The sequence below is a fragment of the Lipotes vexillifer genome, unplaced genomic scaffold (assembly GCF_000442215.2).
Source record: "Lipotes vexillifer unplaced genomic scaffold, Lipotes_vexillifer_v1.1 scaffold11, whole genome shotgun sequence".
NCBI lineage: Eukaryota > Metazoa > Chordata > Mammalia > Artiodactyla > Lipotidae > Lipotes > Lipotes vexillifer.
In genome coordinates, this window is record NW_006780364.1 from 312,229 (window position 1) to 337,925 (window position 25,697).

General features: G+C 40.3%; 1 protein-coding gene across 1 annotated transcript in view; it reads right to left on the reverse strand.

Moving 5' to 3' along the window:
- The window catches only part of TENM1 (teneurin transmembrane protein 1), a 193,159-nt gene that overhangs the window by 84,929 nt on the left and 82,533 nt on the right, over window positions 1-25,697 (reverse strand). The window contains exon 11 of the mRNA XM_007453447.1: window positions 21,574-21,806. Coding sequence (XP_007453509.1) covers window positions 21,574-21,806 — 233 coding nt within the window. The remainder of the gene's footprint in view (window positions 1-21,573; window positions 21,807-25,697) is intronic.

Below are 25,697 nucleotides of genomic sequence, written 5' to 3' on the forward strand. Positions count from 1 at the left end.
CTTGCTAGGTAGACACCAAATGGAGCTTCTACAATTTGGAGGGATTACAAATATCTGTGTGTTACTAGGGTTGGAAGGAAGCAGAGCTTAATGACCAGCTGAGATGATTTCACTGTGTGGTTAACAATGAGAACAGGAGTTCTCAAATATGAGACTCTAATAAACCTACCGTAACATTACAGGACAAGTGAATAGTGTGAGTTATTTAATCAGATGACCTCTTTAATTAAAAAAAAGTTACACTATATTCTAACAGTAAAGGTCAATTTCCAAAGAATTTAAATACAAATTAAAAATGATAAGCATTCAGACTAATATTCAGACTCAGAAGGCACTCAGAGACATCACGAGGAACGAGAGATTCGTGGGCTAGTTGACCAAGAATTGTGATTGAGAGAAAGGCAGGTAAGGCCACTTGTCTTCACTTTCGCTCCTTCTGATTCTCTCAAAGCTTTAGCCCTCCAGGCAAGGAACAGTGAATGAAGAGCTCTCCCACCTCCACCAGCACTATTTTCCTAAAAGTTTACTGGGAAAGTTGTTTTTGTCCTCACTTATTAATTTATTCAGGATTTATTTTGAACCTATTATATGTCAGGCACTGTGCTAGGCACTGGGACTACTGCAGACTATAAAACAGATATGGCACTGCTCTTGAGAAGCTCAGAAACCAGTGGGGCAGACGGAGAAATACCCAGGCCATTACAGTGCCTTGAGATAAACACTAGTTTGGGGCAAGTCCACAGTACCATGGGAGCAGCCTTGGGGGATGGGCTGGGGAAATGAAGGTCACTAGTGTTTTCTCAGATTATAAATCACACGTAAGCAGAAATCTGAAGGACTATGTTGAATTTCTGATAAGCCCAGTGTGAAATCCAGGTAAGCACCACAAAAAACCCATTAAGGCTGACTATTATCACTAAATAATAACCATTTTCATTTGCTGAGAATACTAAGATATTCCAGGCACTGTGCTGGACTCTTTTTTTTTTTTTTTTTTTTTTTTGCGGTACGCGGCCCTCTCACTGTTGTGGCCTCTCCCATTGCGGAGCACAGGCTCCGGACGCGCAGGCTCAGCGGCCATGGCTCACGGGCCCAGCCGCTCCGCGGCATGTGGGATCTTCCCGGACCGGGGCACGAACCCGTGTCCCCTGCATCGGCAGGCGGACTCTCAACCACTGTGCCACCAGGGAAGCCCTGTGGACTCTTTACATATATTTTCTCTTTTTAATCGTCACAGTAGCCCTGTGAAGTAGGTATTATTAATGTCATTTTTTAGAAGAGGAAATAGAGGTTCAGAGGTCAGATGACTAACTCCAGGTTGCCAATGCTAGATTTAGCTCACGTTTGTCTGACTTTCAATGTCCACTCTTTTGATCACTATCCCATGTAGCCTAAATGGGGCTATCAATCACTTTACCACAGGAGTGGGGTACGGAATGGTTTCTGAGGGTCCAGAAACTCCACGAAATTATCTGCAAAATGTTTCGTGTATGTGTATCGTCATGAGGAGATGGTCCATTTCTTTTGTTAGATGGTCAAAGTGATCCATGATTCCTCCCCTGAAATTGTAAGAATTCTTATATTCCTGTAGAGCTCCTGGACCTTTTCAGAATTATTCTTCAAAGATATTCTGCAGCTTCATTCCTACAGAGCTGGTGAGTTTTAGGAAAGCACCCAGAATTTCCATGTGATAGGGACTTTGGTAACTTGACTATTTATTTATGATCTATTAAATAAAAAGGAGACCCCAGAAACAAGGGTCACAAACTCATATGTCATCAGGGGACAGGCAGGTAACATTAGTCTGTAAGTTAGGTCAGGTGTTAGATTATACAAGTTCTAGGGGAAACAAAGGTTAACTAAAAAAAGCATGTCCCACCTAAATGCACTCAATCTTTTTTTTTTTTTTTTAATAAAGACACAGAGTGGGACAAATGAATTATATTTTGAACCAGATTTATTCCCTGAGTTGCCAATTTATGATGCTTGCTAGAGAACAATCAAGAGGAATATATCGTCAGTGAAGAGGCTGCTGTGAGCAGACAAGATCCATGAACTTAGAATAAATCTAATAACTAGTACTGCCGTTAAAAGTTATGTCCTGATAACAGAGATTTCCCATAAACCGCCTGCCTCCACACATGCATACCTCTCCCACTATCAATGTCCCGCACCAGACTGGTATGTTTGTTACAATTAATGAACCCACATTGACACATCATTATCACCCAAAGACCATAGTTTACATTAGGGTTCACTCTTGGTGTTGGACACTGTCTGAGTTTGGACAAATGTATAATAGCATGTTTCCACCTTTAGAGTATCAGACAGAGTAGTTTCAGCGTATAAAGATTCTGCTTAATTTTTCTGTGAACCTAAGACTGCTCTAAAAAATAAAGTCCCGTTAAAAAGAAGTTATGTCTTGGTTTACAAGCTCTGAGAAACCAAAGATAATCAAATCTAGTTACAGTTCTCCATCACGGGAAAATGAAATCCCTGGATGGCTAGTGACACAATGCTTGCTAAGCATGCAGCTTCTTTTGTTCCCACCAAGATCAAAGCTCAGAATTTACGACAAGTTCATCAAATTTAGTCAAATCAAACCAGAAAAGTAGGTGTTCAAGCTGAACTTGACTTTGCTCTTGCTCTGTTCCCCTTCTCTTCCTCATCCTTCCTTCAGGAAGCTCTCCCCCTTTAGTACGGCGGAGACAATGCTACGTATTCAGGTCATCCTATCTACTTTTCTTTCTGAGAATAGAGCTAGATTACATTTCCCAGCCTCCACTGCAGTTAGGTGTGGGAAGAAGTGATATATGCTACTTCTAGGCCTGGCCCCTAGCGAAACCTCTGTTGAGCTCCTTTATGGAGCACCCCCTCCGTCTAGGCTGGCTGGATGCAGAGTACCCACTGGAGGACTCCAAGGCCTAAGAGATTGACAAGCCACTAGATGGAAGGAGCCTGGCTCCTGAGTCACTGCTAGGAGCAGGGATTTCTCCTATCCCACAGGCAACCTTTACTGCACTGTGATGTGAGCAAGAAATAAATGACTATTTTGTTAAGCCATTGAGATTGTGTGTGTGTGTGTGTGTGTGTGTGTGTGTGTGTGTGTGTGTAATATATAGTTGTTAGCTTGGCCTCACTATTACATTCACCAACCACCAATTCAAATCCTGTTTATCTTCTAAGGTTTTTATGAGATGTTTATCTTCCAGGAAGCCTTCTCCGTAAACTCCACTTTCTGGTCTCTCTGTTTTCTAACCTAAAGAAGCTTCTTCTTTTTTTTTTTTCAAATGTGAATTATCCAGTCATGCTCTGTCCAGGCAATAAGCTCCTTGAGGGCAAGAACTGGATTTTATGCTTTAGTTTTATATCTCAACAAATCCAGTAGACCCGGGCACAAATGTTCAATAAACCTTGTTGAATTACAGGCTTAATTGCCACGCATCTATAATGAAGCACATCTATCTTGAATCAAATAAAGCATGCCACGATGTCAAGATCTGCATATGAATTTCTCTAAAAATGAGTTTAGAAAGGAGGCAATGGTAATCTCTTTCTCCAAAGACCTTTAAGAGGAGTGCAGCCCCCTATCAATTAGTGATGATGAGAATATGGGAAAAAGGGGAATTGACCACTCAGAGCAAATAGCATAAGGACCATGGATCAAATGAACTGCAACTGAATTTGATCCATGTAGATAGCTACACTGAATAGCTCAGGTTCCCTGCAAATCCACTTTGCTCTATCAACACAACTTTGTGTTATGATCTTATGACCTCTTCCAACCGTACTCTAATCTTAGGAGTTCTAAGGAAACAGCAATATCTCAAGATTCCACCTTAATTTGCTTCACTCTGGACCACATAAGGGAAAGCAGAGAGAACACTGGCTCCAGGGTCACATCAGGGGATCTGGGCTTCAGGATGACCTCTGTTACAGATTAGCTGTAGGACTTGTCTTGATTTCCTAACCCACACCCTACCTACTGCACAGGGTTAAAACAGTGTGAAGCTCACAAGGGCCAATGAAATGAGAGCCCTTTGAAGAGGATGAAGTCTTACAGTGGTGCTAAGTGGTGTCCTAATTGCTCAGTCATTGCTGTAATTCTTTCTGAAAGTGACTTTTCTAAGCCTTAGAACCATAGACAAAGATTTCCACATAGGCTCTGCTTCAACATTTTAGGCTCTTCTATGTTGGAGAGACATAGTCGAAGCTTTAAGTCCATAACCCGGGTCGGTGGCGGAGTGCCCTATGTTAGATTCACCACAGAGACAAGGCAGAGGTTGAAAACAATTTTGTTAGCTTAGGGGAAATACTGCACTACTGAACTACTGGTGTAAAAGCCTTCAAGCTTTTATAAGATAGCTGAAGTTTTCATCCAGAGAATCAAATAAATGAAGCTCCATGCTGTGCAACTGGCTCAGGGAGACCCTGGGCTGGGGGTGGTGCTGGTGTCTCAACATTTAACAGTGACACCAAACACTAGGGATGGTATGAGTTATTTTTCCTTGCTTTATAGAGGTTTGTGTATATGTGTGTGTGTGTGTGTGTGTGTGTGTGTGTGTGTGTGTGTGTAAGCGATTGGGTTAAATAGACAGTTCTAGTTCAAGTTGAAATGCATACCTCATGTTTTATTTTTATGCTAGAATTCTTGCTCAAAAGACGCCTATAGGTTGAGATTTAGGGGGACTCAGTACATTTGGGCTAAGATAAATGAGGTTTATTGGGCACGATCTGAATATTTTATAACCCCCCCTTAAAAAAATTCTTCAATTATCAAGCAACTGTATCTGGGACACTACTCAGATACATTTTGAAGAAATGTCTTTGTCATCCTAAGGAAACAAACCACCTCACAAGAACCTTACGTGAACAATTAGCTTGAAGAGGGAAAGTTCATTTATTGCCCATGAACCAGCAAAAAACTAATTGCAGTTGTTACACTCTGGGGGAAAAGGAGTCTCTTTCAAGATATGTGAACGACCAAAAGGTTCCGATAAAAAAGCAAACTAAGTAGAATACCTTGGCCTGAATACTCAATAAAAGGAGGATATGAGGAATTAAGCCAGACAGTGCTTACTATTCACAATAGTGGGCTAACTCAAGAAGAATGAAAATTTCTGCAGGAAAGTTATTTGCATGTAGTATCTATTCAAAGACAACGCGGAAGCCCCATTTAAAATTCTTCCAGCAGCAGTACATCTTGACTAATGAAGCTAACACTAGAAGAGAAGTTCAGGAAGCCAGAAAGGCAGGGTGATGAACACTCTGTGAATACAATTTTCGAACCTTCGAAATGAGGTTTAAAGAGACACTTAGGAGGACCAATTTGGGCTTAATCAAAAATATATTATTAGGACAACAACAACAAACACAAATATGACAGTTGAGTAAAAAAAAAATTAAGCAAAGCAGTTGTCCAATGAGACAAACAACTCTTTGACTTTTTCTTTTCCACGCTCTGACCTACAAGTTTGACAATCTGAGTGCAGAAGAACGTTACATTGAAAGGTATTGAGAAAAACTGGGATTCGCTGTTCAAAGGGGGCTGGTGACATCTCTGGCCTTGTCTTGATTGAGACTGGGGTTTCCAAGGCCATTTCCCCACCTTTTTTCCTCTAAGTTCAATTACCCAGACATGTTCAGGAGAGCTATGAGAGTAGCACATCAGGGTAGAAGCTATGAGGAGATCCTGTTGTGAGGCTGACTGTGACTTTCAAAAATTTACATAATCTCCCAGTCCTTGGGGTTTTGCCTTTGTCTAATTGCGAGAAGAAAAGCTGAGATGCCCATGTCAGTGGATTACTGTAAAGACCAAATAAAATCACATCGGAACAGAATAGTCTGTGAAATCTTTTTGAAAGGTTAACACAAATGGTGTTAATATTTCTGTTTTTGATTAACTGTTAGTTTTCTGGCATCTTGCTGTGGATTATCTGTTACACGATGACCTGCTTCAGCACAGCCTGACTTAGACGGCAGGAACCCTCTGTGCAATTCTGTCAGCGTCTCCTCCATGCTGATGGTGACGAGCAGTCTGTACAGGGGTCCTGTGTTACTTTTCCAGTCAAACTGGTCTATTCACTGTCTCTGAAACACATCTTTCTCTTTCCTTGGCTATCACTACACATTTGCCTGCACTACTCCTGTGCCTGGAATCCCCTCTCCCTTTCTCTTTCCCTGGCTATCACTACATATTTGCCTGCACTACTCCTGTGCCTGGAATCCCCTCTCCCTCTCCTAGTATCCAGATCCTACTCATCTTTTAAGACACAGTGCAAAGTCTAGCCTCAATAATTATAATATATAAACTAACTCAAAGACTTGCAAATATCTTGATGGAGGTACTTCCTTGTCAAGTGTATCAAACAGTTTCATCAATCTTGTCTGATGGTAGAAATCTGAGCCTCTTAGAAGAGATGTGTTATTCCACCGACATAAGTGGCTAGGAATGAGGATCACATCAGGTATACATCATTAAGTTGCAAATCTAAAGCGTGGCCTGTAACTAAGAGTGTGAGGCTTTTTGACTAGACTCAAGAACGCATTTTACATACTGAGATAGGGCCATTTTAACCAATCCATTTCAAGACCACCCCAACCTTCACAGGAGGAGCTGAGTCATTCACTTCCCACTTAGGTGGCCTCTTTGTTCTCCACTGCCCTACCCTTACTTCTTTGCCTTGTTCTTTGATCTCATTCCTTTTTGAATTCACTTAACCTACCAGGAAGAGAGGTTAGAATCTAGTTCCCAGTTTTTCTTTACCCACGTGTCCAGTCCTTTTTCAGATTCCTTTCCTTTCTTCCACATCTTCCCCACTTCTGCTCATTTTCCTCTCCCCTTTTCTCCAAATCCCAACCAGCTCTCCATTCTCTGAGCCTCTCGAGTGCTTACAGTTTATATCACACAGCCTAATGCTGATTACTGTTTCCTCTGACGATTTCTCCCTTCATTCCCTAACCAGATCGTATTTCACTCACAGGCAGGGATCAAGCCTTTTTACTGCACTTATAATTTCCAAATTTCCCAATGCAGACCAGATTGTCTGCTGCTTGAAAAGCTCAACAAAACACTGAAGGTCAGTGAACATGGTTCTTTTTCTGATAAGATATACCATGAGCATGACATGGGTCTGACAGAGAGGCTAAAACCACTGGGAGTCTTATAAATAGTATAGTGGGTCATTGACACTAGTGTCTCATTGACACTAGTTAAATATGTTGAAAGTATTAGTTAAGATGATGGCACCTCTGGACACCTGCTTGATAACCAGGAGATCTTTGTTGTAACAAGAGATGGTTGCAGTGTTGTTTGACGACAGCATTTAGCATAGTTCCTGCCATACAGAAGTGCTTTATGTGTTTACAGAATAATAAATGACTAAGCTCTGTATTAGAAAGAGAACAATTTGAGCCATTAGAAAGAAACAAATTAATAACAGCCAGCAAGTCTAATAAAGAAGGTAAAACAAAAGGAAACAGGCATTTACAGATACTGCTAGATAACATTTTGCAGCTGCAATGGTTCCTTAATTCAACTGTTCAAAATATATTCAGCATTTCCAGGAACCAGGAAGATATCAATTTAGGGCCAATTCAGAAGGCAGTGGTTTTGGTCATGTGTTAATTGACTAATTTTTTTTTAAACATTCAAATAGATTATTTGAATAAAGTCATGCTGTTAAAACTAGACCGGATATACTTGGGAAATAAAATAGTGCCCAGCGTAACTAATAAAACCCAACCAAACAAACAAAAAACAAAAATGAACACCCCCCCGCCCACAACCACATAAAGAAAGGTTTTGAGGGCGCTAAGTGTTGATCTCTGGGTTCTCAAAAATTTCAAGCCCGACAGGCTAAAATCAGAAGATTTAAAAGTAGCCCTTCTTAGACCGCTCTCCCCAGAGATGCCCCCAGTTTCACCACTCTGGGAAAAGTGGGAGGCACCTTTTGAGGGACCTCAAGCCCTAAGGTAGGGCTGGGGCAGTTGACTGCCTACAGTTCTGGTTTTACTTTGTTCAAGAGAACACAGAGAAAAGATTATAGAAACCAAAGTAGGTAGCCTTGGCAGAAGGCATTCTGATGGGTTTTTGACTGGGGGGTGGTAGTGGGGAGGAGGACAAAGCAGACCTATCAATCTATTACCATGGCTTCAATTTCCTTGGGTTAGAGAAGCCTTCCACAATGAGGAATGATTCCTGCCTTCTAAGGGAAATTACTGCTGTAATCAGCTTTCTTTCCTGAGGAAATACTGGTAAAATGGGGCACCCACCCACCTTCCTTTCCCCAGAAACCTATTATACAGTCTAACAAGCCTTTTGAAAGACCAAATGGAATAGCTAGTAAATGAGACTGGAAGAAAAATAGAGCAGAAACCACTGTAGCTTCCTGGCTAGGCTTTGATATTTGGGGCTTAAAGACAACCTCGCATTTCAGTTATTAAGCCTTTGAGTCCTCAGAGAGAAACTTTAAATGGCCCAGGACTCACTCCCAAGGGAACAGTGACTTTCTTTGGTCAATGATAAAGCTGACTCATTATATCAAGCCTCTTTAATATTAAGGAAGTTCAGTGTCAGCCATTTAGGGAACTCCACATATGGACACACACTAGATGTGTTGGTGAGCTCTGCAGCTAATGGAAGAGCCTCACTCACATCCAATCAGTTCAGAAAATAAGGGATTAATACTGGCCACTGTAGGGGTCCCTGAAGACCCTACTCCAGGGCCAAAGCTGGTGTGTGTTCTGATATGTTGGTTCCTGTGCTTTAAAGGTTGTTAAATATCTTGAACACTGTCTCTGTATGACTGAAAGCCTTATTTAAAACAAACACTTTTTAAAATGGAATTTTCAGGTATAAATTTGCAAGTTGTTTTCCAAACCCTATTTCTGACTTCTTAACATTTTTTTTAAATTATGAAAGATTTCAAATGGTCGACAACTCAGAAAATCATTACACACTGCCATGCATCTACCACCCTAATGTAATAGGTGTTAACATTTGTTTCATATAGCTCTTAAAAAAAAGAGAAAACATTATGAATACAGCCCAAACCCATGTCTTTATCTCTGTTCCCTTTTCCCTTCCCTCCCCAGATGTAAGCACTAGTCTGCAGTTAGTGTGATCCCCTTGCATGTTTTTATACATTTTCTACATATGTATATGTCAAAAAATAATATACAGTATGTTTTTATGCTTCAAAAATTTATGTAGGAGATGGATGGTGGTGATGGTTGCACAACAATGTGAATGTACTTAATGCCTCAGAATCGTACACTTAAAAATGGTTAAAATGGGGCAATTCCCCCCTCCAGTGGTTAGGACTCCACGCTTTCACTGCCGGGGCCTGGGTTCAATCTCTGGTTGGGGAACTAAGATCCCGAAAGCCGCAAGGTACAGCCAAAAAAAAAAAAGTTAAAATGGTAAATTTTGTTTTGTATATTTTACCACAAAAATATGCTAATGATATCACATCATATATATTCTTTTGCAATTTTCTCTTTCATTCATGCAACCTTATGTTTTGTGACTTAAATGTGTTTACATGGGCATCTAGTTAATTCATTTTTACTGTTGTATAATGTTCCATCATTTGACCAAACCCGATTGACAGATTATTAGGTTGTTTCCATTTTTTATGCTGTAATGACAGCGTAGCACGTCTCCTCATACACATGTGTACTTGTGACTTTCCATACATTTTTCTTCAGCCAAGCTCCCTTCAGTACCTCTCTCCAAGTATTTTAAAAACATAGTTGCAAGTTTTCCTTTTAGGTGGACAATGTATTTTGCAGGCAAAGAGAATTAAAGTAGGGCTGTGTATATACAATCAACAAAGTTTGACAGAAGAGAATCTGAATACAGTAAAACAATTTTGAAAACAAAATGTTTACTACTAGTCTTGAAAACAATCCAGTTAATATTAGTTTAAAAAATTATTGGGCTTCCCTGGTGGCGCAGTGGTTGAGAGTCCGCCTGCCGATGCAGGGGACACGGGTTCGTGCCCCGGTCCGGGAAGATCCCACATGCCGCGGAGCGGCTGGGCCCATGCGCCATGGCCGCTGAGCCTGCGCGTCCGGAGCCTGTGCTCCGCAATGGGAGAGGCCACCAACAGTGAGCGGCCCGCGTACCGCAAAAAACAACAACAAAAAAACAAAACAACAACAAAAATTATTAACTTATCCTCCTTTTTTATCATCATACTTTATTTAGTACTTAATCTGTGCCAGGTACTGGCTTAACCCATATTGTGTCATTTTATCCTCTATAACCCTACAAGGAAGGTAGGAGCACTGTCTCCATCTTACAGATGAGAAAACAGTGGCTCAGAGATGTTAGTAATAAATTCGAACTCATTCTTACCTGCCTGATTCCCAAGTCTCTGGTTTTAACTACTCTAAACACTTCCTAAGTCTTCCAGATTTCACGGGGCCCAAACGGGATATACAAAGAGTACGATTTAAAGGTCATTGAAAGGCCTGCCCACTTGCCTTAAAAGTACCTTTACTACAGGAAGGCTTTTCTAGAAGGACACAAACTTTAGAGACCTTAAGGACATATATTGCATATATTGCTAAATCTGACCAAATAAAGTTAGAAAATTTCTACACTGTTAAAAGAAATGACAAACTTGGAAAATATTTGCAGCACATAGGAGAGACAAAAGGATGCTTTTCTTAATTTTCAAAAGAGAAGGATCAACGGCTCAGTAGAAAAACTGGCAGAGGATATGAAAGTGAGTTTACTGGAAAAGAGATACACATGGTCACAACAGATATGAAATGACACCCCTCTTTACCTAAAATTAAAGAAATTCAAATTAAAGCTACAAGCTATGAGATACCATTTCCCACTGATCAGATGGGCATATATTAAGAGGTTTAATGATACTCAGTGTGGCTGAGGGTATGGCAAAATGGGCATCCTTACACGCTATTGGTGTAAATGTGTTCAGTCTTTTGGGAGGGCAATTTGGTAATATCTACTACTGCCGAAAGTTAATCCGGTGTATATACTCACAAAAGTGTTCCAAAATACATGAATTAGGTTGTTCAATGCAGTGCTACAGTGATAAAGGATTTTTAAAAAACACCACCAATCAAGAAGCAAATTACTTAATAAATTATGGTATGTCCATATGTTGTAATATCATACGTCTCTTAAAAACAGCGGCAGACGCATACATGCTTTTATGGAAAGAGCTTCAAGAAATATAATCAAATGAAAGAAGGAGGGTGAAGGGTAATGTATATGATATGATTCCTTTTATGTAAGAGAAAAATACATATAGAGGTCTCAAAGGAATCGCAAGAAACTGTTAACACTGGTTACCTTTAGAGAGAGGGACTGGGGTGTGTGTGTTTGTGGCAAAGAAGCCTAGAATTTTCTTTCTGTGCTTTTCTACAGAGTTCCGACTTCCAAACCACAGACATATATTACTTCCATATTTTTATCTTTCAATATCAACGGGGCTTATCTAGATGGTGAGATTATAGGCCGTTTTAATTTGTATTGTTTATATTTCTCTTTCTTAAAAAATAATAAATATAATTAAAATGTCTTTTACTACGGGCCTGCCAGGATGCCTTCAAGGTCTTCCACTGAACTTTTTTCCTTGGCTGATGGTATAGCCCCTCCAGCAGGTCTCCCGTAACATGCTCAGATGAGAGCAACCCATTGGCAACCATCAGTACTGGGACCCTTTCTGGAGAGCTGTCATTTATGAAAGCAAAGAGACCTGGGTCCTCAGAGGTTGGTCATAGGACAGGACAGAATGTGTGTGTGTTTTAAAATAATATGCTTTGTCTTTTGTTGCATTATAAAAATAATAAATGCTCAGAAAATTAAAGAGAACAAAGGCAAATCACTCAAAATTCCTTATGCAGCAATTATCATCGCTAACATTTACTTTATTTATTTTATTTTATTTAAAAAATTTTTTGGCCATGCCGCACAGCATGTTGGCTCTTAGTTCCCCGACCAGGGATTGAACCCACGCCCCCTGCATTGGAAGCATGGAGTCTTAACCACTGGACCGCCAGGGAAGTCCCATTGCTAACGTTTAGATAAACTTCCTCTCAATTTTTTTTCTCTGTACATATATACCGCCCCTGCCCCCTTACAGATGTAGCAGTATACAGTACATAGTTTTGTATCCTGAACTTTCCACTGAATATTATTTTGTGAGTATTTTCCTTACACCTGCAGGTTTGGGGGCTATGGGAATGGTCTGTTCTGGCTGCAGACAATGAGGGGAGTGCATTTTTGATAGGAATATTAAAAACAATAATAAAACTGATGAATAACAGGACTGTGTTTACCATCCCCATTCACTGGAAATTGTAAACAACGTCAGGATAAAATATTCTTCGCACTGTCCGGTCTCCCTTTAGCATACACCACTGTATGCCCACACAGCTCTGACTAGGGGAGAGGGAAGGGAAAGGCTGGATTTCTATCTCGGGAAGACAGGCTGAGGGCTGCAGGGAGGCGGCTCAGAGTTAGCCAGGGGAGTCCCTGAAAGAGGGAATGAAGAGGTGACAATTCAAACAGCCTCTCCTTTACTGACAGTTTGCTGATTAGTTAGGTTCAGTTCACTTGAGAATCTGCTTGACTTAAAAAAAAAACTTAGCAGTTGTCTTATGTGCATATAACTTAAGTCATTAGTACCTTCAAAATGCTGGTCTAAATACCCTCTGTTGTGCCATCTCTAATCCTTGGTCTGAAATGGCCAAAAAAACGCAATTAATTGATCAATTATAAAACAAAAATGGGCTTCCTGACTCCATTTCCAGCTGTGTTTTAGCCTGTGATGATGTTAAAATAATGGATTTCCAAAGTTATCTAGGTTTGCTGCATGTTGTTTGAGTTTTACACTCTACTAATTCATCCAGTATGGCTGGAGGATCAATGAAGCTAAAAACATCTTCTGATGACTCCTCTGTTGTGGAGCGAATATTCTTGGTTCCCTGGGAAGTCAACCCACGGTAGATTTCAGATTCCTTCGAGAATCAGCAAAGCATGCTAGACTCACCAGGAAATGACTTCCTCATTTCTTTGATTTTACAGTCAGCTCCATGCATCTGGTAAACTTGAAATTACTGGGCCATCTTGTACTGATGGTGGAGCAATATGGGGCCATGATCAAAGCTTTAGCTCTAATACAGTTTCATGTTTTAGAACCTTAAAAACAAACATTTTGCATTGAAAGAAATTTCCTAATTAACTTCTGAAGAACTTGTACATTAAAACATCTTACCCTGCTGGAGAAGACTGATAGAGCAAACGTACTACCTTCTGCTGAAGAGAAACTGTATTTAGAAGGAACTTGCTATTCTCATAAAACTTTTAATAGGAAGAAGTGAATCAAATTCCTTAATTACCATTTTATGGTTGGTAAAAGGGCAAATTACATGCCATCCATTTCTAAACTTCTAAATGTCTCTGGTGCTTTTAATTAAAGCTGCCATCTAGAAACTACTAAAGCAATTTTACGCAATTAGTTATTTATAGGTTACCATAATACACCACTCAAAATATGATTTTAGTGATTTGCAGTCTGTTAGCGTGTGATCCCTGTCATTTTTGTTTGATGGGAGAGGGGGTTCTTTTTTTAATCAGCTGAGGTGATGTGACACTGACGAGCTGTGATAAGGAAAGTTTGGGGGGCTAGTGATCTCAGATAAAAAGAGGAAGAATCATAATCCCATTCTGTCTGTCCTGATTTGTAGGGGTTGAAGTTTCATTCTAGACAATACTGCAGAGAAGTATATCATCGTTATTCTCCCATCTCTCTCCACTTTGCTGCCCTTCTGCCCGAGACCTAGCACCGCCCTTCCTCATGCTACCTGGAGTAGTTGCCACCTTGGCTTGTCCGCCTCCAGTGATCTCATCTCTCCAAACACATCCATCCTGTGCTCCATGTCCTTAAAGCCCCCATAAAGTGTTTTAATGAGGAATTAATGTGTTGCTCTCCTAGGCATTATCCTGCATTCAACACTGAAGTTCACATCCGAAGAAAACCCTCATGGAATGAATTTAATGGTAGGCTGCTAAGGGAATTATTTTGGTTACATGGGTCTTGGTGGGGGGGGGCTCCTCAAAATACAACATGTTAGAAAGAACCAGCACTAGAATTACTGCATCTCAAGGTCGGGAGGGATCAGCTAATCAAATCACACGTAATAACCCGAATCCCACCCTACCTTGTCTCCTGCTTCTTTTGTGGCACCATTCTACCCTAGAAATGACCACGTCTCCTTGGACGATTTGGAACTTGCCTCCTTTAAAAGTAACTTGTTCCACGCTTGGGTCACTATTATAAGCAGCATTAGTATTAGCAACCAAACAGCAAGCCTGATCATAATGGCAGGTAACACTTAATGTGTACACCCCACAGGCCGGGCACTGTGCTTTACAATGCACTTCACCTGCATTAACCAAACACTCTCATGTAGGCACTATTACTCTTATTCTAACTTCATAGATGAGGAAGTTGAAGCTCAGGGAAGTTAGGTGACTTACACAAGGTCACACATTTAATGAGTGGTGGATCTGGAATTTTCATCCAGTTGTTTGACTCCAGAACCTGGGAACTTATCTCTCGTGGCATTTGGCCTCTAAAGTATTATCTGTTTGCTAGAATGCTATACATGCATGAAAATTAAAATAAATGCAGAAGAAAAAGTCATTTAATGATGCATTATAAAACCTGAATGAACTTAATACAAGTTCCGCTGTATTAACCATGGATGTGACCTGGACCAATTAGCCAAGGCTAGATGTAAGTGCCTTCCTTTTGTCTGACTTCTCCACCAACGGCTTATGGCTTTAGGATTGTGACAGAAAAGGCAGAAAGGCTCTCAGATTCCAGCTGCTGACATAACGTAAGGTCTAAATCTTTTGACTATTCATAAGCAGATGCATTAGACCAACTGTGCAAATAACAAGTTAAGCTCTCATTCTGGTTGCATCACAGGTACTAAGTCATCAGGTGTAGCTACCGTGAACTGAGAGACCAACAACATAGTTTAGGAAGGAGATACCCAGGAGTGGAAACAGCACAGGATCACTGAGTAATAAAGAACAAATATTTTGCCTGTCAAACATAGTTTTCTCAAGATGCCTCTGATTCTAGGACAAGGATGTGGGAGGAAAGTTCTCACAGGAAATGTCTTGACACTGAGCTGGGAATTTGGCATGGGTGGTAGAATGTTGATCTTACCCAAAAAGCTGGCCTCACTTAAGTGGTGTTTCCAAACCATTCTCACATACCTCAAGGCCTAACTGTATTTCCTCATTTGTAGCAGATTAGACACACTTCTCTAGAACACTGAGGCTATCAGAATGGAGTACCATCAACTTTCTAGCACCTTCTACCTACAAACAAAGTTCCCAGCCTTACACCTACACATTATCTTAGGATGGGCTCTGCAATCTCCCCTCCCATTCAAGGCCTGCTCCAGTTTCCTCAAGATCTGGTTTCATCATTTATCCTCTGTCTCCTGTATCTTCCCATTTACCTATCATCATTGCCATGTCTCCCACAGAAAAAGCCTCCCCTGAGCACCTTGTCCTGTTACTACTTATCACTCTGTCTTTCACATCCAAGCCTCTCAGAAGAATGATCTTCACTAATCATATTTACTTCCTCACCTCCCACTGGCTCATCAAATGCCTGAAATCTGGCTTCCACCTCTACCACCATCCAGACCACCAAAGGCAGGGTCACCGATGAGCTCCTTGTTGCCTCATCCAATGGCTACAAATGTGTGACATCTGATATTGTTTTTCACACCTTCTTGAAACGAACGATTCCCTTGGCTTCCTGGATACCAAGGTTTCTTTGTTCACTTCCTTTTCTTGTGAAGATTTCCTCTCTGTCTCTCTCATTAGATCCTCTTCCACTGCCTACCCTATAAATATTAGCATTCCCTATGATTTCTTTGCCCCAGCCTTGCTCCTGTGCATTTACCCTGTCACAAAACAACCTATCAAGAATGCATCCATCAAATGATCATGTCACTTTCCTGCTTCAAATCTTTTGCCTACAGGACAAAATGCAAACTTCTGATTCTTGCCCTGCTCCTATTACCCTCAAATATGTTTACTTTAATAATGCTGGATTATTTATAGTTTCCCAAATATACCATTCATTTCACTCGTGCTGCAGCTTGCCTGTAATTTTGGTGAGGGCTGGCCCTGGTGCCAATCCAAATGGTTATGTCACCATAATGGATCATGTACTAAAGGAATTTAGGAAAAGTCTTACTGCACCCTAGTTGCATAGTGGAACCAAAAGAACATTCTCATGTGTGTTTGTGCACTCTACTCTCTCCCTCATAGATACCAGTTACATGAACAAGATGTCACTGATGAGAGTTTTGCCATCTTTCCACTAACCCCAAATTTAGCCTTTCAAAATAGCATTTAGATACCAGGGGAATCAGTAGAGTTTCAGGATGCACCTCGGATAGATCTGGGTAGGGACAAAAACAGATTGTTTTTGTCTAGACTTTATCATACCCAGCTTTCTTAATTGCCAATAAAGTTAAAGGAACTCCTGTGTGATTAGTGTCATGAATAACCTAAAAACACTTTCGGAAGCCATCAAGATTTAAGGATCATTTCCCTCCTTGGGAGTGGCTCCAGGGCTGTTTGCATTTGTGGGGATACTGCCCAATTCCTTCTGAGTTCTGAGGTCAGTTATGCTTAAAGATGCACATGAAAATAGAAATATACTCCTTGGTGAGGTCCGAGAAAACCAAATTAAGTCATTGATTAATTTCATCCTGTCCAGTCGCTCCTTCACCCTCTGTAGCTACTTAAAAAAAATAAATGTATTCAGCTTGTCGCAAATTTTAGTTTATATCTCCACCTAGTAGCATTTCACATTCTGCTTAAGTACTTGGTCATCTATTACATGACTCATTAGTTTGAGTTCTCTGTAGAATTAAAGAACGTTGCAGTAAAAATAATAAATGGAAGCTAAGTTTCAACTATATCATCCATGCATGTTTTAAAAGCATCTTGCAAAGTCAGTTCAAACTCATATACAATGCCAGGGATTAGCACACCATCAACTTCTTTGCTAAACTTTTTTCCTTGCCCCATTACATTGAAGTGCTGATGAGTAAAATGGCAAATGTTTCTCTTTACTGGGATTCAAATCAAAGTGTGTAAAACTGGATCAGATAAAGACTTCTTCCCAGGAAGTACCCAGGGGCTATCTTATATAAAACTCTATTCAGGGGTACTTCCATTTTTCCTTTAAACACAATTTTTAGTCACCAGTTGTAGTCAGTTTAATGAAGTTAAGGTTTCCTGACTCCATGTCTTAAGAAAAAGTTGAAGTTCCTAACTGCGGAATCTTCCAAAGAGATGTGACAATGCTTCCTGGAGATTTATTTGAACAATTCCACTTACAGATTATGCAAATGCTATGGAGTGCACTATGGGTACACTATCGGGTCAGAAAAATCAGAGGAATAGTTTTAATAGGAAAAGGAAACTTGACTGAAAGTCATTCATCTTCCAAATAAAAATATTTTGTTTTCACTGAATACATGTCATTAGATTGAAAAGCATTTTCCACTATTTCCTACCCTCCTAGAGAAGCCAACAGAGATCATGGATTTTAGCTGAAGGGAAGGCTACCCCGCCCTCCACCCCACCTCACGGGTTTTGGAGTCAGGTAGACCTGGTTTGAATTCCAGGGTTATCTGTAAACTGTCTGATAAATTTCTTAAGGTATCTGAGCCTCTATCTCCTCATCTTTACAATGGGGATAATACTATTTACCTTGTGAATTGTGAAGATTAGAGATACCCTGTGTAAAATATCGAACACAGTGTACAGCACACAGTAGACACTAAGTAAGTTAGAGCTATGGTTATTTTAATACATTAGAGCTGGGAGGGAGATCATCCCAAGCCCTTCAGTTTACAACTGAGCAATCTCAGGACCCAGTGTGTATATGACTAGCCCAATGTAACAAAACTAGTCAATGGCATCATTAAGTCTATTTCAGCGTTCAGGGAGGTACGGTGACTTTCCAAGAAACAGTGGCGCTACATGGATGGAACACGAAAGCCTAGGCTCCCTAACCCAATATTCATCACAATTTGCTGCCATTTCTCAAAAAAAAAAAAAAAAAAAAAAATCCCATGGCTTCTGACCTTTTTTTTTTTTTTTCCTGACCTTTTGCTGACTGGTTTTAATCCCATTTGATAATTTATTCCAACGTTAGGACAAATGATCTCAAAAGCAAATTTTATTTCATCCTATTTTTAGAATAGATTCAGAAAATAAATGAGCTGTCTTGCAGATTAACATTTATTTGACTTACCTTGCATAATTAAGGACATGCTGGAGAGCCTGCCTGTAATTGCAATACGTTGCTTGTTAAAGTCTTAGAGCGAGCTCTCTTTCCTAACCTAGCAATGATACTCCCTAGATGTACCTTTCCATTTTCTACTGATCTACAGCTTTTCTTTATTAGCTTCTAGGTGGAGAGAAAAATCAAACCTCTCCTTCAAGAAATCCATTAAACATTTGCTGTCTTCTAAGGGGGAAGGATGAAGGAGCTGATGTTCATGGTAGCTGTAAAGCCAAAAAACAAACAAATTGGGCTTTCTTGAGAGATAAAGAACCTGCAGGAGAACCTCAAAGACATAATTAGCGACACTCTCCTCTCAATACGCCCACCGCCCACCGTGCCCTAATGACTTCCTGCATATTTCCTTCCTCTACGGAAGTCTATGCAATTGCCCTGCAGCATTCCATGGAAGTCTATGCAATTGCCCTGCAGCATTCCATATAACGAGAACCTCACTTCTGATTCACTGCCAAGGGTAAGTGCTGTCTAGATTCAGTGTGGAGATAGGTGCCCTAGCTAGGCACCTCAGTGTTCTGACCAGCATTTTCAGATCAACCGATGTGTGGACATAGGTTCTGCCATCTGAGTGATTTCGAAGATCACTAACAGGGACCTCAAACACTGTGAATATGGTTGAAGGAGGTGTGATGGACACTTAGTGTGAGTCACACATTCCCTCCCTTTTAACATCCTCATTCACTCACTACATCAGAGCAGATGTTGCCAACAGCAGCTTTAGTACATTATGTGAAAGCTGTCTTGGATGGATTAGACATTCAGCTGTCTGAAGACTGGGCCAGCTGTTCTTAGGGCCCCTTACTGCTTTGGGATGAATAAAGTGTACCAGATTACTGTAAAAGCCACGCTCAGATAGAAGGTTGCGTAAGTCAAGCCAAAGGAAAATGCGCTACTAGCTATGACAAGAAGAAAAACTTAGTTTAATGTTAACTTTAATGGATATATAAATTTTGGCACTCTCATTACTGACGTTTCCAGAGTTCATGTAAATCCTGCTCATCAGGACTCTATTATTGCTGCTTTCCAAGCCCCACCCCCCCGCCAAAAAAAAAAAAAAAAAAAAGCAGAGCTGCAGTGAGCCAATTATTTGCTTTATTTGGAAAAGCTGACATTCATCCTCTGTGTGGCAGGTTGAATGTGGTAGGTGAGATGAGTGGTTTTCACACCAGCAGCAACTCAGGAGGGTGGTAATTTCAGGCACAATACAAGCTTGATTCCTCCCTATTTCTCATGCAGAAATCCTTATAATACCTGTAAGCGTTTTAAACCTGTGTAAAAGGTGGGACCCAGCCTGACGTATTTCCTTGAAAGATGAGCTGATTATATGTTGCACCTGAGTTACGCATTCACTCATCAAATATTTATTGCGGACCTACTATGTGTAAGGATGGAGCACAGGTACAAGAGGAAAGAAGAAACATTCCCAAACACTTTACCGTGATACTTATGGGTGGGGACGCTTATGTTCCCTTAGGGAAAAAAGGTCATCCCCTTTAAGTGCCATTGAAATTCCTCTTAGGAATACTTGCGTATGGATAAGAGTTACCTAATTGGTCAATTACACAAGAAGCATGTTTAGTGGATCTCATACTGTGCAAGATATTGCTGAGGAGGTGGGGAAGAGTCAAAAGAAATATTAGATATAGTTTCTCATCTCAAGCAGCTCACTTTGGTAATAAAAAGCACTCCATTCATGAAAGGACTGGAAAGTAAAAGAAGGCAAAATATAATCAGGTGCTAACCGGGTAGTGGAGACACGCTTAAAGAAATTCAGATTTAATGGGCTGGGTTAGCCAGAGGGGCTTTATGAAAGACACATGCCTTGAGTATGGCGTCGAAGACAGGGAAGGCTTTAAACTCCGATTGTAGTTGAAATTTAATCCCCATATGGCAAATGTCAAATAGCTGAAGAGTAACCTCTTAATATTTGAAATAGTAAGTTGACCATCTAACAAATTAAACGCATTGACCTCACTGTATTTTTTGGCATGGAAAGGTGTTCATAATACATTACGTATGAAAAGCAGATTACAGAACAGCATTCTATAATATGATTCCATTATTAGAGAATAAAATATATGATATGCACAGAAAAAAGTCTAGAAGGATATACACTAAAATGTTAACAGTGGTTTTCTAGATGTGGTAGGATTATGCGTGACCTCAATTAAAAACATTTTTTGTGTTCTCTCTTTTCTAATTTTTCTGCAACAATTGTGTATTATTTGTGTAATAGTTAAAAAGAAAAAACACATTGGGTTCTTAAAACCCAGTACAATGAATACTTCATAAAACCTGCTGAAATAAAAGCACACATTCCATTCTTGGAGAAGGAACAGAGAAGAATGATTAAATAATTAAGGAGATAGGGTGGATGATACATGACGACAGACTTAAAAGTTGACTATCCTTCAGCTTAGTGGCCTAAGATGGGAATATGATCCAAGTCTATAAAATCATGAAGCTGACTGGGAGAACACGTTTATTTACAAATCCCAGGCAACAGAATTGAGGGTTGGCCCTTAAAGGTTGAGAAGCTGAATTTAGAAAAAAATAATAGTAAGGCTGAGCTCTCACAGAAGGCCAAAAAAAAAAAAAAAAAAAAAATGGAATTTGTTATACTAGGGGTGATATAAATTGAAAATATAAATAGCTTCAAGAATGATTTAGATAAATTAATGGAAGATAGGTTCATTAAAGGTTGGTTGTTAAGGAAAAGCCAGGAATGTCTAAAGTCTGTGAGATACTCAATATATTTGAAAGCGGTAGAAGGTGGCACAGACCTGATCCCCAAACCAGTGCAGGCCACAGTGCTAAAGCCTTCCTCCTGGAGGCTCTCTGCTGGCCAGGAGTTAACCCTTTAGTTTTTGGACTATTGGGAGTTTCCAGGAAGGAGATCATGGGGAGAGGCTGGGGTGTCCGGGAGGCAGAGGGTTCTGGGCAATAACTATTTATCAACCAGAAAAGAAGCATTCCAATATTTTAATAACAGTTATGACTATACTAATGCATACTGGCTAAAAATTAGTCCTGGGTGTGCCTATCTTCCGAGATAGACTTCAGAGATGATGTCTGTCAGAGGTACATTAGGACGGATGGCCTACAGTGTGATAACAATCTTAGGATTCTGCGAAGTCAAATGAAACCTTTAGATGACCAAAGGATTTTTTATTTTTACCTCGAGGGCTGTTCAGTGAAGCTTCCGATGCTCTCCCTCCATCTCCACAGTGACTCTGGTCAAAGGGAAGGCACTGATCTCCTGTTCCTGCCACCACTTCAAAATTCTTGGACAAGTCTTTTGTTTCCACAAGAGACTTCAACTTGTAGACTCTTCGGGTATTGGTGTCTGATAGATAAAGTGATTCAGACACAGGGTCCATAGCCAGATAGTATTTGTGAGCAGGACTTGTGCTAAGGAAGAGAAAAGCAAAGTTATTCAAAGCAATTTGTTCAGCATACACTCCCTGGGGTCTGCCTTTTGTCACAAATGGAAAATTCTCTTAAGAGATAAAAGAATTAATGTATCTTCCTTATGTACCGAGGCGATAGGTACCTCTTTGTTTCTCTAGTAATGGGTCTGGGATTAAAAAATAATTCAGTGCTAACCTGTAATGTTCCTGATATTCCAATACCGTCCATTTGGGGGTAGAGAAAGAAGCAGAAGATAGAAAATCCCAGGAGATCCTTTTTCTCATACATACCTTTCATACCCCCCTCAGTTCTCCAGTTACCTACTAGATGACTGCCTGGATGTCTAAGTCACCTCAAACTCAACAAATCCAAAACAGAAGTTATTCTCTTCCTGCCTTCCCCATCCTTCAAAAACCTACTTCTTGTCTTCTGGGCTTCCTGCCTCACTTGCAGTCACTACTGTCCTCCCAGGGTCCTGTTGGAAATCGAAAGGCATGTACAAAAAGTGAGGATTGTGTCTTAGGGAGGGCTGTGTTGGAGATACTCTTCCACTCCAAGCTTCCTTTTGTTAGCTGACCACCATACTTCTCTAATACACTTTTTCTTTTTCAGGACATAATAGAAGTGATCATATTTGACCTTGTTTTGGTTATAATTACAATCATCCATACCTCCAAAAGGTGACACTCAAGTTACCTTGATTGGATTTTGGTATTCCTGAAACTCTTCAGTTACATATTTTACATAGGATCTTGTGTTATTTTTATCTGAATACATGGCTGAGTTCATTCATTAGTTTTGACTATTCCTAATATCATTTTTCCAATAGCTGCAGGAACTTTGGTTTGGGGGACATTTTGCTTGAACTTAAGGTTCATGTACCGCTGATATCATCCAAGCTCCCAACATGGAAGTCTAACCCTTACTCTCCCCTTTTCTCTCCACATTGTGCCTAAAAGCAAGCTTTCAGAAGCTTTGTCCCTCCTGCCATCACATTAGTTCTAACTCTTATCATCTGTGGCCTGGAATATTTTCTATAGTCCTGCCCATAGGAGGTGCTTTTGAAATCTTAAATCCATTTTTCCCCCATACTGACGACTCCAGGGTTATTCTGATCATTTGGTTCCTATCTTTAAAAACTGTACAAACTTTTAAATGTTCCTTAGTGTGGTGCACATTCCTTTCTTCACTTAGTAATTAATTCTCTTTAACCTTTATAAGGCTTTACTCAGGCATCATCTTCTGAAGAAAGCCTTCCGGAAATGTCTAGACTCGGTTATTTGCACTATGCTCACCTCTGTTCTCGGGGATCACACATCATGTTACTTTTTAAAAAATGTATTGGTATATGCCCCAGTAAACCATGAGAGCTTGGAGGAGGGCAATCTTGTCTTATCTCTGACGTGCTCACTGCACAGCACTCTGCCTCACACCCAATGGTCTAAGCCAGAAACCAGAAGCCATTCTTTACTGCTCCTTCTTTCCGCCATTCCCCATATCTAGTAAAACATCATTAAAAAAAAAATTCTACCTCCTAAACTCTTTCCAAGCTGCCCACTTCTCTTTATCTCCACCGTCATTAGTCCTGACATCTCTCAGCTGCACTCCTTGCTTGGTAATACCATTTCTGTATTGTGGATTTATTCATCAAGTCATTCAGAAGTATTTACTAAGTGCAAACAATGTGCCAAGGAACTGTGCTATGGTCTGGATACCTACCTGTGTGCCCAATACAGCCCCTTGCTGCATGAAACTCACAGTCTAGTGGGGGAGTCAGATCAGTAAATAGGCTATGACTGTCATATATCCAAGTGTTACAACAGAAGTAGAAAGGGAGAGAAATGAGCAGATAGGAGGGACACGTGACCTAGCAGCAGCTATCACATTGTATTAGCATTATTGTTTTAAATTATGAAGTCCATACTTTACTCATATTTCCTTAGTTTTTAATTAATATCCTTTTTCTGTTTCAGGATTCCACCTAGGATACCAAGTTATATTTAGTCTTCGTCTCCTTAGGCTCCCCTGGGCTGTGACAGTTTCTTAGACTGCCCTTGTTTTTGATGACCCTGATAGTTTTAAGGAGTACAGGTCAGATATTTCGTAGGATGCCCCCACGGCAACGTGTCTGATTTTTCTTTTTTCTCATAGTTAGACAGCGATTACAGGTTTTGGGGAGGAAGACCACAAGGGTAAAGTGCCATATTCTCATCCAATCAAATCAAGGGTAGTAATATCAACATGACTTACTGTTGATGTTGACCTCGATCGCCTGGCTGAGGTAGTGTTTGTCAAGTTTCTCCTCTGCAAATTTACTTTCTCTCTTACTTTCCACATTGTATTCTTTGGAAGGAAGTCATTCTGCCAAGGCAACACTTAAGGAGCAGGGAGTTACACTCCACCTCCTTGAGGGTCGAGTAGCTACATAAATTATTTGGACTTCTTCTGCATGAGAACCTTATCTTTTCTCCTCCATTTATTTATGAACTCAACCATTTATTTATATCAGTATGGACTCATGGATATTTGCTTTACACTTTGCGTTCAACTCCAATGTGACTTTATTTTGTTGCTCAAATTGTTCCAGCTTCAGCCATTGGGAGCTCTTTCTGTGGGCTTACGTGCCCCTCATAAGCCCCCATCAGTGTCGGTGCGTTTTGGTTTTGGTTTTTTTGAGCACTTCCTTACTTTCTGGAAGTACAAGATGTTGCAGGCTCATCTTGTATAATCCCTGCTCCAGGACTAGAACGAATCATTTCTCCAAGGACCCCTGGTTCCTTTCACTGAAGAATGGTATTAGAAACTGAGATCTGAGTGCTGGGTGTAAGCACTATTTTTTCCACATCTCTCTCTCTCTCCAGCTACACTGTGAACTCTTTGCAGGCAAGAACCTTATTCCCCTCTCTACCTCAGTGCCAACAGAGGGTCTGACAGGGTTGATGTTCAGGAAGTGCTGAACTGAACTGTAGGACATGAAACTAACTAAGACATAGAGGAGTTCGGGCCTTGGCTCCTTAGCCAAGCAAAATGGAGGGGAGAAGGTCATTAGGATAATTAAGATACTCTTAAGGACTGGCATGTTCCTGATTGTATTTGTAATTGCATTTGCCCTCTAAGCATATTTATATTAATGATAGTGAGGCTGGAAAATACTGATTTGAGACCCAGTTTATGGTTTTAATTGGAAAAAAATCAAATCCAATCGGAATACTTGATTTTTTTCTACTTACCTTCATCAAATAAGAGAATCCGGTAGATTCCAGGGACATCTTCAACCCTGGAACCACCATGACAGCTGCTGTAAATAAACTGTAAAGGGTCCCAACAGATTCCAGAATTGATTTGGCAGTCATATCAGACAAAGCATCTCTGTAGCAAAGACTGCTTAAATAGGGGTTTGAGTAAAAGTTTTGACATATTTACTTGCACTTTTTGCCTTCAGAATAAAATTTTTCCAGTGCCCTTAGATCTTTCTAGAATACAGAAGGGGTCACAACCCTTCCCTGAAACAACCTTCAATACTTTGGTAGCCAGTCTGTGGAAGTTTCAACTGAGCCAGATCAATCATGTTTTGTTTAGGAAAAGTCCATAGGCTATTTTTCCAAGAGAAATGTTATTTGCACAAAAGCACTTTGGAATGCATTCCATTCATTTATTATTGAATAACCCCTATGTGCCTGTGAGGGAAGTTGGAATTATCATTCTTCTCAAACCTCAGCTGGGGAAACCCAGACACACCGAAGGCTCGCCCAAGGTCACCAACAAGCCTGTGCTTGGACTAATATAAGATTAGATCATATGTGACTGTGTATGCAAAATAAATACCTACAAGAATAGTCTTGTTCTGAAAGCGGCAAAAAAAAAAAAAAAAAAAAAAAAAAAAAAAGGGTT